Below are 17296 nucleotides of genomic sequence, written 5' to 3' on the forward strand. Positions count from 1 at the left end.
CCATGGTCATGAACATCGTCAGCCTTTAACCATGGAAGCAAAAAGCCCCGTTTAATGTTGGGAGAAACAGTTCACCTGTTCTGAATGTAGATAATGTTTTAGCCGATGATCTGACCTTTCGAACGGTATGTAGTCACGCTGGGGAGAAATCTTGGAAATCTGGGGTCTGTGGAATAGATTTAATCAGACCTGGAAATTAATCGGCCTGTTCACACTGAGGAGTTACTGTTAATGTTCTCCGTGTGTGGGAAGGGATTCACTCAGATCACCAGCCTCACTTATTCATGGTCAATCTGAACTGGACTGTTGCCAAGTGCAATATATATTTCCTGAGGTTTGGTGCCCAGTATGGAACACAGTTCATGCAGCAAGTGAGGAAAAGACAGCAGGAGTTTCTCTCATCTGTGATTTACAAGGACACATTCTCGGGTTCCCACCAGTTACGTTTCTTCTGTAATTTCTTCATTTTCCCTAAACTACCCTGCCTGTTGATTCTATTATTCTGATAATTCCATTACTGTAGCTATAAACATCACAGATTAGAATTTAATCTGTTCCATTATTTACTCTGGTTTAAGTTTATGTTGAGGTTAATAACAGACAAACTCTGTCCTCTCCCCAATCCAATTAGAGTTTCCAATGAGTCGATTCTGTGGAATGGAATGTCTTATCAGCGTTTCCACGATGACCTGTCTGCAGTGAAGGAATGTCTTAACAACATTTCCACGGTGACCTGTCTGCACTGAAGCACCTGCTTGAGTTTCTCATTCTCCCTAAACTACGGATGCACGATCAATTGGACAAAGACGAGAGTTGAATACAAATGAGGCTTTATTACTCTAAGATGTGTGGCCTCCCACAGCAGCTGGCAAAATGGCTGCTGTACGGAGGACACACATATTTATACTCTGCCTACTGTGCGGAGCCAGCAGGCAGGGACTACCGCTGTACCTGTAGTACAGGGTCTTATCATACATATCCTAATATATGTACAACAGTGGTTTACCACATTCACCCCCTGTTACAATTGAGTCCGGCGGGGGTGCTGGAGAACTATATACAGAAAGTTTGAGTTTAATGTACAGCATTGCAAAAAAATGTTGAAGTCCAGAGGTTAGGCAGTCCTGAACCAGTTATAAATTTAGTCGGTCCGTGGCCTTGATGTGCCACTTGGAGTGACGCAGTGGTGGCGGCGATAATTCCGATGTCGGTCTGGTCCTCGGTGACTCTGGGAGCATGCCAAAATCCTCTTCATCCTCAGGCGTGGGCAGGGGAAGGACGGATGGTCCTGGGGTGGTTGCTTCTGGGAGCGCAGGGAGAGGGTGGGGTGGAGCCAGGCCAGAGGTGTGTGTGTGTGGAACCTGCTGGTGTCAGGTCCCTGAGGGAGACAGTATCCTGGCGGCCACCGGGGTATGCTACGTAGGCAGACTGGGGGTTCGTGAAGGGAGCAACTGCACCCTTTCTGCCAACGGGTCCGGCTTGTGGAGTCGGACGTGCCTACGGAGGAGTACGGGTCCTGGAGCTGCGAGCCAAGTCGGGAGTGACACCCCAGATGTAGACTTCCTGGGGAAGGCAAAGAGACGTTCATGGGGTGTGTCGTTAGTGGCGGTGCATGGTAGTGACCGAATGGAATGCAGTGCATCGGGGAGGACCTCCTGCCAGCGGGTGGCCGGGAGATTCCTGGACCGTAGGGCCAGTTGGACAGCCCTCCAGACCGTCCCGTTCTCCCTCTCTACCTGCCCGTTTCCCCGGGAGTTATAGCTGGTCGTCCTGCTGGAGGCGATACCCATGCTGAGCAGGTACTGACGCAGCTCATCACTCATGAATGAGGATCCCCTGTCACTGTGGATGTAGACGGGGAAACCGAACAGAGCAAAGATTGTGTTGAGGGCTTTGATGACGGTGGCAGATGTCATGTCGGGGCATGGGATGGCGAAGGGGAATCTGGAGTACTCATCGACCAGGAAATACGTGTTACGGTCGGTGGAGGGGAGGGGCCCTTTGAAATCCATGCTGAAGTGTTCAAAGAGGCGGGAGGCCTTCACCAGGCGTGCGCAGTCCGGCTGGTGGAAGTGCGGTTTGCACTCCGCACAGATCTGGGAGTCCCTGGTTGTCTGCACTTCCTCGACGGAGTAGGGCAGATTGCGGGCCTTTATGAAATGGTACAACCGTGTGACTCCTGGGTGACAAAGGCTGTCGTGCAGGGTCCGGAGTCAGTCTTCTTGGGTGCTGGCACATGTACCTCGGGATAGGGCGTCTGGGGGCTCGTTGAGCTTGCCGGGGCGATACATAATCTCGTAGTTGTATGTGGAGAGCTCGATCCTCCACCTCAAGATTTTATCATTTTTGATCTTGCCCCGCTGTGTGTTATTAAACATGAAGGCTACTGACCGTTGGTCAGCGAGGAGCGTGAATCTCCTGCTGGCCAGGAAATGCCTCCAATGCCGCACAGCTTCAACGATAGCTTAGGCCTCTTTTCCGACGGAGGAGTGCCGAATTGAGGAGGCATGAAGGGTGCGGGAAAAGAATGCCACCGGCCTGCCTGCCTGTTTGAGGGTGGCCGCTAGGGCGATGTCTCATGCGTCGCTCTCCACTTGAAAGGGCAGCGTCTCATCTACTGCGTGCATCGCGGCCTTGGTGATATCGGTTCTGATACGGTCGAAGGCATGTAGAGCCTCGGCTGTCAGGGGAAAATGGGTGGACTGGATGAGTGGGCGGGCCTTGTCCGCATGGTTTGGGACCCACTGGGCGTAGTATGAAAAGAACCCCAGGCAGTGTTTGAGGGCCTTGGGGCAGGTTAGCAAAACCATCCCTGGATGCAAAAGCTCGGAGAGACAGTATGGAAGGTATGGCAAGCTGGGACTCTTAAATTCGAATTTGGGATTCTCAGATTACCCACAAAGTGGAGTGGGGGAATGGGGTTAGATCAAGCTGACAAGTGATTTTATTTATTTTTATCTTTTAAATAAATTTAGAGTGCCCAATTCATTTTTTCCAATTAAGGGGCAATTTAGCGTGGCCAATCCACCTACCTGACACATCTTTGGGTTGTGGGGGCGAAACCCACGCAAACACGGGGAGAATGTGCAAACTGCACACGGACAATGACCCAGAGCCAGGATCGAACCTGGGACCTCGGCGCCGTGAGGCAGCAGTGCTAACCACTGTGCCACCGTGCTGCCCAGCTAACGAGTGATTTTAAAGTAACAAGCATGTCTTATGTTTTTCACCAGCAAGCTGCAGTGAGATATTTCTTCATAAGATTTCAATAATATTAATTATTTTTAAACTATTTTAGATTATACAACAACTTCCTTGCAGATCTCACTATTATGAATAGAAAACATCCGTATTGACTTCTCACACAGAAAATAGCAGGAGGAGGCCATTCGGCCCTTTTGAGCCTGCTCCACCATTCATTATGATCATGGCTGATCATCCAACTCAATCGCTTGATCCTGCCTCCCCCCCCCCCCCCCCGCCAATATTCTTTGATCCCCTTCGCCCTAAGTGCTGTATCTAACTGCTTCTTGAAAACATACATTCTACATAAACATACATTCTACATAATTGGCCTCAACTACTTTCTGTGCCAACGAATTCCACAGGCTCACCACTCTCTGGATGAAGATATTTCTCCTCATCTCTGTCCTAAATGGGCTACCCTCATATCCTCAGACTGTGACCCCTGGTTGTGGACACACCCACCATCGGAACATCCTTCCTGCAACTACCCTGTCCAATCCTGTTAGAATTTTATAGGTTTCTATGAGATCCCCTCTCATTCTTCTAACTTCAGAGAATAAAATCTTAATTGATTCAATCTCTCCTCATACATCAGTCCTGCCATCCTGGGATTTGGTCTGGTAAACCTTCGCTGCACTCCCCCTCGAGGAAGAATAAAGATAAGGAGACCAAAACTGCACACAATATTCCAGTTGTTGCCTCACCAAGGCCCTGTATAATTACATCTGCCATTCATTTGCCCACTCACTCAACTTGTCCAAATCACACTGAAGGATCTCTGCACCCTCCTCACAGCTCACCCTCCCACACAACTTGATGTCATCTGTAATTTTGCAGATATTACATTTTATTCCCTCATCTAAATCATTTATATATATTGTAAATAGCTGGGGTTTGATCAGCAATCCCTGTGGTAGTCACTGCCTACCAATTTGAAAAAGACCTGTTAATTCCCATTCTGTTTCCTGTCTGCCAACCAGTTTTCTATCCATACCAATACACTACTCCTAATTCCATGTGCTTCAATTGTAAAAGCTCATCTCCTAAGGAGGACTTTGCCAAAAGCCATCTGAAAGTCCAAATGCACCACATCCACTGGCTCTCCCTCGTCAACTCCACCAGTTACATCCTCAAAATTCCAGTAGATTCGTCAAGCATGATTTTCCCTTCATAAATCCATGCTGACTCTGTCCGATCCTGACACTGCTTTCTAAGCGCTGAGCTATAAAATCTTGATAATGGATTCTAGACTTTTCCCCACTACCGATGTCAGGCTTACTGGTCTATAATTCCCTGTTTTCTCTCTAGCTCTCTTTTTAAATAGTGGAGTTACATCAGCCACCCTCCAATCCGCAGGAACTGTTCCAGAGACTATAGAATCCTGGAAGATGATCACCAATACATCCACTATTTCGAGAGCCACTTCCTTAATTACTTGCCGATGCAGATTATTAGACCCTGGGGATTTATCAGCCTTCAATCCCATCATTTTCCCCAACACTATTTTTCTACTAATATTAATCTCCTTCAGTTCCTCCCTCTCACTAAATCCTGCATTCCCCAACATTTCTCACAGTGAATTTTGGCTAATCCAGCTTTTTATAAGCTCTGAGACTGTGTCTAATCAAATTATTCCTTTCCAGATGATTATACATCCTATCTCTTATAAACCTTTCCAAGGTTTTGCCCACAACAGAAGTAAGGCTCACTGGTCTATAGTTACCGGGGTTGTCTCTGCTCCCCTTTTTGAACAAGGGGACATTTGCTATCCTCCAGTCTTCTGGCACTATTCCTGTTGACAAAGATGACTTAAAGATCAAAGCCAAAGGCTCAGCAATCTCCTCCCTAGCTTCCCAGAGAATCCTAGGATAAATCCCATCCGGCCCAGGGGACTTATCTATTTTCACCCTTTCCAGAATTGTTAACACCTCCTCCTTATGAACCGCAAGCCCTTCTAGTCTAACTAATGGTTAGTGATTTGGAGGGGAACCTGGAGGTGACGGTGTTCCCAGGTATCTGCTGCCATTCTGCTTCTAGATGGTGGTGATCCTGAGTTTAGAAGGTGCTGCCTAAGGAGCCTTGGTGAGTTACTGCAGTGCATCTTGTAGAAAGTACACACACCTGCCATTTTTCATATGTGGTAAAGGGAGTGAATGTTTGTGGATAGGTTGCCAATCAAGTGGGTTACTTTGTCCTTCTTGAGTGTTGTTGGATCTGCACCCATCCAGACAAGTGGGGAGTATTCCATTACATTCCTGATTTGTGTCTTTTAGATAGTGCACAGGTTTTAGGGAGTCAGGAGGTGAGTTACTCGCCGCAGGATTCTTGCCTTTGATCTGCTCTTGTAGCCACCATTTATGGCTAGTCCAGTTTGGTTTCTGGTCAATGGTAACCCCCAGGATGTTGACAGCGAGGGATTCAATGATGGTAATGCTATTGAATGTCAAGGGGCAATTGTTAGATCCTCTCTTGTTGGAGATGATCATAGTCTGGCACTTGTGTGGCACAAATGCAACTTACCACTTGTCTGTATAAACCTAGATATTATCTCGCTGCATTTGGCCATGGACGCTTCAGTAACTGAGGAGTCGCAAATGGTGAACATTGTGCAGTCATTAGCAAGCATCCCCACTTCTGACCTTATCATGGGAGTCCGGTCATTGATGAAGCATCAGTTGAAACTAGTTTGGCCTAGGACACAGTTTGAACATGTCTGGGATTCATTCTTCAGTGAATTACACAAAGCATTTCTGAATAAGTTATTTTACATTTGACAAATCACAGCTGCACACTCAGTGATATCCTCACATGAGGCTACAAGGGCTCCATCCAATGCAGACAATTCAGAGACTTTCAGGTGATCTCATATTAAAACATAGAATTGTTTAAGTCTAATTGCAATCAACCAATCCACCAGTGTTTGTAAACAGTTCGCTCGATTGTTTTAGTTTGAACAAGACTTAACGATTAGGAAGGACAGGAATTTCAGATGGAAAATTGAAATTAATTTATTTAAAATAAAGATACATAGCGATACAGAAGGAAAAGGGTAAACTGATCGATACAAAACAGACTTTTACCATTTCTCTTGGTTGATCAGGCTGTAAAAACATAATCCCTCTTGTACCCCTTCTTTGACAACAGCTCTTGATGGGAATCTTGTTTTGGGGATTCCAGTACTTGGCTGGCAACAGACCTTCTCCTCGGGTTTTAAATCCCTCAGTCGCTCTTACCTCAGTTTGAATAAACTGATTAGAACTCAATGGTTGGTCAATTTCATACCTGAATCAATTTGATTGTTTTTTTAACCATTTGGGTAAATGTCTCAGATCAGGATACAATGGGAATGTTTAATGTATCCCTCCCATCATTGTGTGACCTTCCAGTTACAAATAAGGTTACCGAGGGTATGAAGACTCGTTGCTAACCATCAGATCAGATCATGCATTCCTTCTCACAGAAGCTGTAATATAGAATTTAAAACAGGCTTACAGTTTTAGGTACAACCAAGTCTTTTAACACAACCACTTCCAGATTATTAAATCTTCAATTAAAATCAACTGAGGCACACTACTTAATTAATAATTTGTTTCTGACTAGTGAATAATTAATACACATCATTGACTAATACAATCGATCAATTGCCGAATACAAAATGCCCTTTTCATTTAAATGTTAGTTTCAAAATGGCTTCCTTGATCTTATTAGCTTACTTCAGTAAATATAAAATGTACCTCACCTGAAAATGAATCATTTCTACTGAAACTTACTGCCTAGTCCCACTTATGTGTGTCTGTAAATATCTTTGCTCATCTCCCCCTGAATGCTTCAATGTCTCGGCAGTGGCCAGTTTATCAAATGCAATTCTCTTTGAACGTTTATCCACAACGATGCAAACATCTCCAAGAGAGCCATCAATTTATTAGTCTCATCTACACTTTCCTTTCATTAAAATATACATCAATACCACATGGATATATTCCACTGAACTACACCCACAGTGAGGTATTCCAATTCCCATTTAGTGGAGTTATTTTTCCTTAACTTTATTCTGTGCTCAATCACTTCCTCTTATACAATTTTACATATCCCATTAGATATCTCATTCATGAGGCTGAAACATTACTGTCCAGTACTCCTACTACCTTTAAAACAGGAATCAGACTTTCCAATTTGATTCCAGGTATCAACAGTTTAGATGTTTTTATTTTCAAAATTATTTCAAATTCAATTTGCAGTATTGTGGGGCTGGCGGGTTTTCTTAATCTTCAATTTATTTCCCAAAAGGAAACCTTCTTTTCCGATTCCCGCGAACCACCCAGACCGTTTGTCATCAGGTTTTGTTCTGAATATTTGATAATCCTCCTCAGCTTCAGGTAAATCTCCCTTTCGAAGTTTGAAATAGCAAAGCTACAATTTTACTTTATCAATTTTGGCAACAATTACTCTGACTTGCTGGTTATAAATTGTATTTTTACATCAGAATCAGGAGTCTTGGCAATTGGTTTGGAGGCAAGTTCCATCTCTCCCATCTCAAGCTCTTTCTCTCAGAAAGTAGCAAATGGCCTGAATGGTTAAGGCCAAAGTCTTTGAAAGGCAAAGCCTTGAGTTCAAATTGTCACCATGTTGTGATACTTGATGCCAGTTCTTGAATTCAGAAATAAAAGCCTTCTCGATCTCTTGCTGTAGCATCAGCACGAACCCTGGAAACCTGTTGAATCCACTTGGATTTGTCCGAGAGCCCAATGGATTAATGTGTTCAGGAGAGCAACCAAGGATGAGAGAGCGGAAATAATCTCGAGTTAACGATGAGGTGTTATTGTTCAGTGGTTACGTTCCCATCTGAGTCAGGATGATGTGGGTTCAATTTCAGCTCCAGAAACCTGACCATAAAATCCGGCTGGTATTCCGATGCTGTACTGAGGGAATACAGCACTGTACTGAGGGAATACAGCACTGTACTGAGGGAATACAGCACAGTACTGAGGGAATACAGCACTGTACTGAGGGAATACAGCACTGTACAGAGGGAATACAGCACTGTACAGAGGGAATACAGCACTGTACTGAGGGAATACTGCACTGTCTTTCAGAGGAAACCTTCCACTATAACCCCATCTGCTCTTGCAGCTAGATGTAAAAGTTCCCTTGATGATATTTCAAAGGAAGTTCTCTCGAATGAACTGCTCAATATAAAGCCCTCGGTGATGAGCACTGAACAGATAATCTGGTCATAATCATAGTTCTGTTTTGAACTCACTTTCTTGCTTCACAGATGCTGCCTGACCTGCTGAGTATTTCCAGCATTCTTATTTGTGATTGTAGGAGCCTGTTGTACACAATCTGGCTGCTGCATTTCCCACATTACAACAGTGACTATACTTCAAAAGAACCTCAGTGTCTGTAAAGCACTTTGGGACATCCTGGAAGTTTTGAGCGGTGCTACATAAATCCAAGTGTTCCATTAACAAAGGAGAAAAGACCCAACAATGGAACAGTCGGTAACAGGACATCAATCAGTCTTCTCTTATCTTAGAGAAATCAAGGACTCCCACACTGTGTTTAATGCAATTCATGTCCATTCTGATAATCCCATTAACTGGGCTGGAGTTTAACATCAATGGAAATAAATCTGAACTGTCAGAATGAACATGGTTCATTCCTGGGTGTAGGAATCCAATCCCTGTAATCACATGTGAACTCTCTGGTGACTCAGACGAGCGGATGGCTGAGTGAATCCTCTGCCACACACGGGGCAAGTGAACGGCTTCTCCCCCGAATGGATTCGCTGGTGGTTCATCAACTCCCTTCTGCTTTTAAAGCTCTTCTCACAGTCAGAACATTGAAATGGTCTCTCATCAGTGTGAACAAGTGTATGTGTCCTAAGCTGCGATTTTGCAGCGAATCCCTTCCCACACTCAGCACAGGTAAAGGGTTTCTCTCCATTGTGAATTCGCTGGTGATTCTGAAAATTAGGTAAATTAGTGAAACTCTTCCCACACTCAGTGCAGGTGAATGCCTTCTCTTCAGTGTGAACACGCTGGTGTCTAAGAAGATGTGATGATCTAATAAATCCCTTCCCACACACAGAGCAGGCGTACGGCCTCTCACCAGTGTGAACACGCTTGTGTAGAATGAGGTGGGAAGAACAAGTGAATCTCTGCCCGCACTCAGAGCAGTGGAATGGTCTCTCCCCAGTGTGAACCCGTAGATGTTCAGTGAGGTGGGATGAACACCGGAAGCTCTTCCCACACTGAGAGCAATCGTATGGTTTCTTTCCAGTGTGAACTCGCTGGTGTGTCATTAGGCTGGATGACTGAGTGAATTCCTTTCCACAGTTGGAGCAAGTGAACAACTTATCTCCAGTGTGACTGTGTTTATGAGTTTCCACTGCAGATGGGGAGCTGAAACCCTTCCCACAGTCCCCACATTTCCACGGTTTCACCATGGTGTCACTGGATTGGATAATCAGTTAAAGCTTCGTTGACACAAAGAATAATTGTACAGTGTCTCCCCGCTGTGAATGATGTGATGGTTTTTCAGGTTGTGTAATAGTTTCTCTCACTCGGGTGTGTGTCGGTGTGGGTCTCGGTGCTTTTCCAGTCACACTGATGTTTCAGATCCTTTCCTACATCAACGGCTGGTGATCTTCAACTCATCGTGAATGTGTGACATCCTCTCCTTCCAATCCCCTGTAAAAGGAGTTGACTGTGTCAGTATCACTGTCTGCCCAAGATAGAAATTCAGAACAAATAATTCTAATTTCAATGGAATATTCTTCTCTCTCTTATTTCCCCAAATATGTTGCCCAATCAAAGTAAAAGAAGGCAAAATCACAACAAAAACAAGGAAAACTTTTTAACTAAACCAGAATGTTGTTTTCAGTGTCTCAGAAGCACTCTGCACCCTGAGGTACCAACCATTGTGGAAGGTGTCAAGTGTACTGGAGGACACCTCATGTTTCCGTTCCAGGGCCACCTGAACATGGACAAGACCACGGAAGAGAGGCGAGCAGCCAGAGGAAGCTCTACATTCTCCCCCCATAGGGCTCCAATCTGGATCTACAAATTGGTGTTTTAAACAGATCAGGAGCAGATCTTCTTCCGCTCCGACTAGCCCAGACCCCTCTGTGCAGCAAAGCTGACCTTCCAAAAGAACATCCTGCCTAAGCCCACTCCCCCACCCTATCCCCATAACCCCACCTAACCTGCAGATCTTTGGGTTGTGGGAGGACAGCAGAGCACCGGAAGAAACCCAGGCAGAAACGGGGAGAATGTGCAAACTTCACAACGACAGCCACCCAAGTTCGGATTCAAATCCGGGTCTCAGTCGCTGTGAGGCAGTTCCAATTAACAACTTTAAACTATACTGAATAATGTATCCGGGCACTAGGACCCAGTTGGAAAAGAGACCCTGAAGGTTCTGCCCATTCTCTCCTACGTCACCCAGAGACCATCGCATGCGCTCTTCCTTTCTCTGAACCATCATGGCGGCCGTTCACCTGGCCCTGATCCCAGGCTCAGGAACCGGAGCCACAAACTCGCTCCGGCAGCGTTTTATTTTGGGTTTACGGCGTTCACTGAGGAGTTGATAAACTCTCCCCGTCCAGAGCTGGCTCCATCACTCCCGCTGGATTCCACATCCTGACCAGTTTACTGCAGCCCATCTACACCACCACTTCCCGGTCCTCTCCGACTCGGAACAGAGGAGCCATCCAGAATGCCCCGCGGCTGGCTGGGCCTGGAGCATGCGCACTCAGCACCTGCGCAATGAGTCAGTTGGATCAAGCGGTTTCTGGGCCGCGGGGGATTGTGGGAACAATGGCCACCATTCATCAGCTCTAGTAGGGAAATTTTAATTTTAAAAAATAATCTTTACTGTCACAAGTAGGCGTATATTAACAATGCAATGAAGTTACTATGAAAAGCCCCTAGTCGCCATATTCCGGCGCCTGTTCGGGTCACAGAGGGAGACTTCAGAATAGAACAAAGAACAAAGAAAAGTACAGCACAGGAACAGGCCCTTCGGCCCTCCAAGCCCGTGCCCACCATGCTACCCATCTAAACTAAAATCTTCTACACTTCCTGGGTCCGTATCCCTCTATTCCCATCCAATTCACCTAACAAGCACGTCTTTTGGGACTTATGGGAGGAAACATTAGTACCCGAAGAAACCCACGCATACATGGGGAGAACGTGCAGACTCCGCATAGACAGTGATCCAAGCCGGAAATTAAACCCAGGACCTTGTGAAGCAACAGTGCTAACAACTGTGCGACCGTTCATTAGGCTGCAAGTGATGTTTTTAGCCTTGATGAGTCCATGGGCCAAGTATTTGTTCAAAGGTTGAAAGGTTGCAGCCCCTGTATAGTTACCTGAAGGGACTGCTCCTCAATATTTGGTTAATTTTGGTCCCAAAAGATGTGCTGTTAGGTAATTTGAACATTCTGAATTCTCCCTCTGTGTCCCCGAACAGGTGCCGGAGTGTGGTGATTGGGGGCTTTTCACAGTAACTTCATTACAATGTTAATGTAAGCCTACTTGTGACAACAAAGATCATTATTATTAAATAGCCTGGCAAGGTGGGTGGGGGTACTGCTCCGTCTTGTGGAGCAGTGTGGTTGCCTCTGAGCTAGAATCTCCGGATTCGAGTTCTACCCCAGGACATGATGGCCAAGGAAAGTATGTTCATAACCCGGTCAAACAGGTTGAGTGTGCAAATGCTTCTCAGCACACCAATGTCTGACGGCAAGAGTGGGAGAGAGTCCTGGTCAGCCACGTGTTGCGTGTGAGCCTCTCAAGTTATAAACCCTTGGTATCAGACTAGTGACCAGTTCCAGGAATTGCTCGCTATGGAAACACGAGTGAGAAAATAATTAAATTGATGTTTTTGTCAGGCGCTAGGACCCGGGTGGGAACATGTGCTGAAGCCCCGCCCACCATATTTTACATCTCCAAAACCCGGCGCAAATGCTCTCTCCCCGTTAAATCAACAGTTAACCTTGGGCTTTTGGGGGGATAAAGCCCGGAGCTGCAAATGAGGGACCCGCAGGTTCATATTCGGGGTTTGAGGCATTCACCAGGTGTTTAGAAACCCTCCACGTCCACCCACCAGCTCCATTGCTCCCTCCGCATTCCACATCTTCACCAATTTGGCGATATGACAGACAAGAGACTTGCCATCGCTAATCACTGCACATGCTCCAGACACCGGGCGGTACTGCGTTTGCGCACTACTCTCCTGTGGTGTGAATGGAGGACATTCCCCACCGCGGGGGATACTGGGTATAAACACTGCCATTGAATGTTAAAACCAGTGAACAGTGAATTGTTTTGATATCATGTGGCGAATGGGTACGCTGGGACGGGAATCAATAAAATTAAGAATCAAATTATACACCTACCTAAGTGAACCTTTCCTTTAGATAATTTGGATATTCTGAATTCTTCCTCCATGTACCCGAACAGGTGCCACAGTTACTTCATTGCAGTGTAGTGTAAGGCTACTTGTGACAATAATAAAGATTATTATTATTATTGTGCATAAGCCAGTGGTTCTTTCTATCCAGGGGCCTTTTAATGCTCCTGAGTCAGGAATCTGACCTGAACTCGATTGTGTAATAATAATAATTATTATTATTGTCACAAGTAGGCTCTGAGAGGTCTATGAAATGCAGGAGAGATTAAATGGTGAAAGGGATGCAAGGCAAAATGAAATGGAAATTGGGAATATAGAAAGATTTCTAACACTGATGGTGGCCATTCTGCAGGGTCGACGATTCAGTGAATCGAGAATGATTAGAGTGTGGTGCTAATAATGCCAGGGTTACAGGGTTGATCCCCGTGCTGGCTGTCCAAGTTCCCCTGTGTGCAGGTTGCTGCATTCTGTTATGATTCTTGGATTTGGATTTATTGTCACAGGTACCGAGGTATAGTGAAAAGTATTGTTCTGTGTACAGTCCAGACAGATCGTTCCATACATGAAAACATAGTACATACTATGGATTACCTCCAGAGTTGACAATTCTAATGTACTCCTGAAGGCTCTGCCACATTCTCCCATCTATAAAATTGAGGTCATTCAAAATTCTGCAGACCAATGTCTCAACTTGCAGACAGCCATCTATTTACACAACCCCCCCCTCCTCTAATTGTGGCCCCTCTTGCCCCCCATTTCAATTGTGCACCATTGGTGGCCCTGCCCCTTCAGTTGCCTCGACACAAAGCTCTGGAATATGTTCTACCCACTCCCACATCCTGTCAACATGCTGAGATTTGAACCCGTGCCCCCAGATCATTCGCCTGAGCCTCTGTATAACTAGTCCAGATGACATGACCACTACACCATATTCTCCCCTCAACTTGGGGTGAGAAAAGGGCAGCATGGTGGCGCAGTTATTAGCACTGCTGCCTCACAGTGCTGGGGACGGGTTCGATCCCGGGTCACTGTACATTGGAGTTTGCACATTCGCCCCGTGTCTGTGTGGGTCTCACCCCAACAACAAAAAAGATGTGCGGGATAGGTGGATTGGCCATGCTAAATAGCCCCTTAAGTGGAAAAATTAATAAAAATGAAATAGATTTGGGGTGGGAAAGCATATGAGCAGCAAGAGTTTTGGATGATTTCAGCTTTCCAGGTGCTGGGAAGCAGGATCAATGAGAGAGGCTGGTCAGGAATGCATTGGAATAGTCAAACCTCAAGTTGACGTGGGTTTGAATGAGGATTCCAGCAGCAGACAAGCTGGGGCAGGCTGGAGACAGGTAACGTTACAGAGGTGGAATTCCGTGGTGTTTCCGATGGTGTAGATATGTAATCAGAAACTCGTCGGATTGGTTCAGCCTCAGACAGTTCCCAGGGAGAGGGATGGGCCCGGGAGTTAGGGAACGTAATTTCAAATGGTGACTGGAGATAACGGCTTTGATCTTCTCAAATTTTAATTGAAGGAAATTTCTGCTCATCCAGTGGATGTGGGATAAACAGTTTGATAATTTAGTATCAGTGGAGGAATGGAGAGGGGTGGTGGTGAGGTAGGGCTTGGTGTTGTCAGTGTCCATGTGAAAACTAACATGGTACTTTTGGACGGTGGGACAGTGGATAGCATTGCTGCCTCACAGCACCAGGGACCAGGTTTGAATCTGGCCTTGGATGACTGTCAGTATGGAGTTTGCGCATTCTCCCCAAATCTGTGTGGGTTTCCTCCGGGTGCTGCCACAGTCCAAAGATGTGCAGGTTAGGTGGTGTTATGGGGATAGGGTGAGGTTATGGGCCTAGCTAGCGCGCTCTTTCAGGCGTATAGTGCAATCCTGAGCGGCCGAATGGCCTCCTTCTGCACTTTAGGGATTCTATGGATTCTAGTGCCATCATGTCGATGGGAAATAGGAGGGGCCAAGGATAGATCCTTGGGGGACACCATGTTGGAGAGGAAAGGGAGTTTGGAGATGGGGTGGTACTTTGCAGGAAGTTAGGGTCAAAGGTTGTTTTCTCAGGAAAGGTGAAGATAGTGTATTTAAAAGTGAGAGGGCCAAAGCCAGAAGAGAGAGAGAACTGTTAACGATATCAGTTAATGTGGGGAAGTTGGATGGTCAGCGGTTTAGTGAGAATTGGGTCAAGGGAGCAGAAGGCAGGTCTCGTAATCAAGATGAGATTGAACAGGACATGACAGGAGATCGGAGAGAAACCGGAGATAGATCCGAGTTCACACTCAGACAAGGGGGATTTTTAGAGACAGTTTGGCCCAGTGGAGCTAGTGGAAGGGAGGGAAGCAGCAGAGCAGCTGATCAGATTGTCCACTCACTGTAATTACTTGTGAATTTGCTGGTGTCTCATCAGGTTTGATGACTGTGTGAATCTCTTCATACACTTGGGGCAGGTGTATGTCCTCTCCCTAGTGTGAACTCGCTGATGTGCCAGCAGGCTGGATGACTGAATGAATGTCTTCCTACACTGGGAGCAGGTGAACGGTCTTTCCCCAGTGTGAGTTCGCTGGTGTACAGTGAGGTCAGATGATGTCTTGAACCCAGTTCCGCAGTAAGAGCACCTGAAAGGTTTCTCGTCAGTGTGAATACGTTGATGACGCATCAGTTCCCCGGAACTTTTAAAGCACTTCTCACAGTCTTGGCATTTACAAGGTTTCTCATCAGTGTGAACACGTTGATCGTGGAGCAGTTCCCGGGAACTTTTGTAGCACTTCCTGCAGTCTGGGCATTTAAATGGTCTCTTCTCATTGTGAACACTCTGGTGATTCAGCAGAGTGGATAACTGAGTGAATCCCTTCCCACACTCAGAGCAAGTGTAAGGTCTCTCCCCAGTGTGAGTGCGCTGGTGTGTCCGCAGGTTTGATGACCTACTGAACCCACTGCCGTACGCGGAGCAGGTGAAAGGCCTCTCCCCAGTGTGAGTGCGTTGGTGTTCACGGAGTTGAGATGACTGCTTGAACCCAGTCCCACAGTGAGAGCATCTGAACGGTCGCTCGTTGGTGTGAGCACGTTGATGGAGTATCAGGTCCCGGGAACTTTTATAGCACTTCCCACAGTCTGGACATTTAAATGGTCTCTCGTCCGTGTGAACCCGCTGGTGCGTCATCAAGTCAGATGACCGACTGAATCCCTTCCCACACTCTGAGCAGATGAATGGTCTCTTCCCAGTGTGAACTAGCTGGTGTCTCAGCAGGTTGGACGACTGAGTGAATCCCTTCCCACAGAGGGAGCAGTTGAATGGTTTCTCCCTGGTGTGCACTCGCTGGTGTTGCAGCAGGCTGGTTGATCGAGAGAATCTCTTCCCACAATCAGAGCAAGTGAATGGCCTCTCCACAGAGTGTCTTGGATGATGAATTTCCAGTTGAGATGTGGATCTGAATCCCTCTTCACATTCCCATGGTTTCTCCTCACTGTTAACGGAGCTTTTGCCTTCCATGTTCAAAATTCACCGATATTCACGTTACAACAAATTGAGCGATTCTCAGATCCTGATGTGATGTTTGGCTTGAGTTTCCTGAATGCAAATCTTCCCCTTGTAACACTCTGTCAAATTGATTTAAAACAGAAACATGGAAGTGAGAGACAACCCACAAAAACACAAAGGCAGGTTGTGAAATTGAGCTGCATGAATCTGGTCATTTGTGGGGCCGGCACTGGGAAAAAGTGACCATGAAAACTGCTGGATTGTTATAAAACCCAACTGGTTCACTAATGTATTTCAGGGAAGGCAACCTGCCACCCAGTCTGAGCCCACACAAGACTTGGGCCTCTGCAAGAATACAAGAAACAGGAGCAGCAGTAGACCATTCGGCCCGTCAAACCTGTTCTGCCATTGAACACGATTGTGGCTGATCTTGGTCTTCCTTCCCCTTTCCCGCCAGCTCCCCATCTCCTTGACTTCCTGAGAGACCAAAAATCTCACCATCTTAACCTTAAATATATTCAATGGTGGATCATCCACAATCCTCTGGGCGAGGGAATTCCATGTGACAAGAAAGACAGAAAGGGAGAGAAAAAGAGGGTGAGTCGTGGTGGAGAGACAGAGAGGGAGAGACAGAAATGATGAGAGAAAGAGAGAGAGAGAGAAGGGAGTGGGAGTGACAGGAGCAATGGAGAGACATTTTCTCAACCGACAACTGAATCACAATTTGACAAAATCTCCTAAACCCTTAACCTGCACCACCTGGATGGACCAGGACAGCAGATGTATGAGAAAACCATCACCTGCAAGTTTCACTCCAAGACACACACCATCCGAACTTGTCTGACATCCAGTACTGGAGGAGCAGAAATTTCCACTATTTAAATATTGAGAAGACTAAACCCATTCTCTTCATCCCCTCGACAAACTCCACTCCCTTGCCACCAACTCCATCCCTGTCAAATGTGTACGGCTGAAGCAGTCTGTTCACAACGCTGGTGAAATATGTGACACCTGATGAGGTTCCAAACACATATCCACATCACCACCAAGATCACCTATTTCCACCTCAGTAACACAGCCTGACTCCGCCTTAGTGTCTTCTTATCTGCTGCAGAAATTATCATTCATTCCTTTGGTATCTCTCGGCCAA

At 46.2% G+C, this 17296-nt stretch overlaps 1 protein-coding gene across 1 annotated transcript in view; it reads right to left on the bottom strand.

Moving 5' to 3' along the window:
- LOC140417772 (uncharacterized) overlaps window positions 1-17288 on the bottom strand; it is a 36645-nt gene extending 19357 nt beyond the window's left edge. Inside the window, exons 1-4 of the mRNA XM_072501238.1 lie at window positions 16947-17288; window positions 15049-16265; window positions 8939-9718; window positions 7539-7632 (exon numbers count right to left, since the gene is read on the bottom strand). Coding sequence (XP_072357339.1) covers window positions 7539-7632; window positions 8939-9718; window positions 15049-16158 — 1984 coding nt within the window. The 5' untranslated portion in view covers window positions 16159-16265; window positions 16947-17288. The remainder of the gene's footprint in view (window positions 1-7538; window positions 7633-8938; window positions 9719-15048; window positions 16266-16946) is intronic.
- Window positions 17289-17296: the final 8 nt, after the last annotated feature.

Source organism: Scyliorhinus torazame, chromosome 5, assembly GCF_047496885.1.
Source record: "Scyliorhinus torazame isolate Kashiwa2021f chromosome 5, sScyTor2.1, whole genome shotgun sequence".
NCBI lineage: Eukaryota > Metazoa > Chordata > Chondrichthyes > Carcharhiniformes > Scyliorhinidae > Scyliorhinus > Scyliorhinus torazame.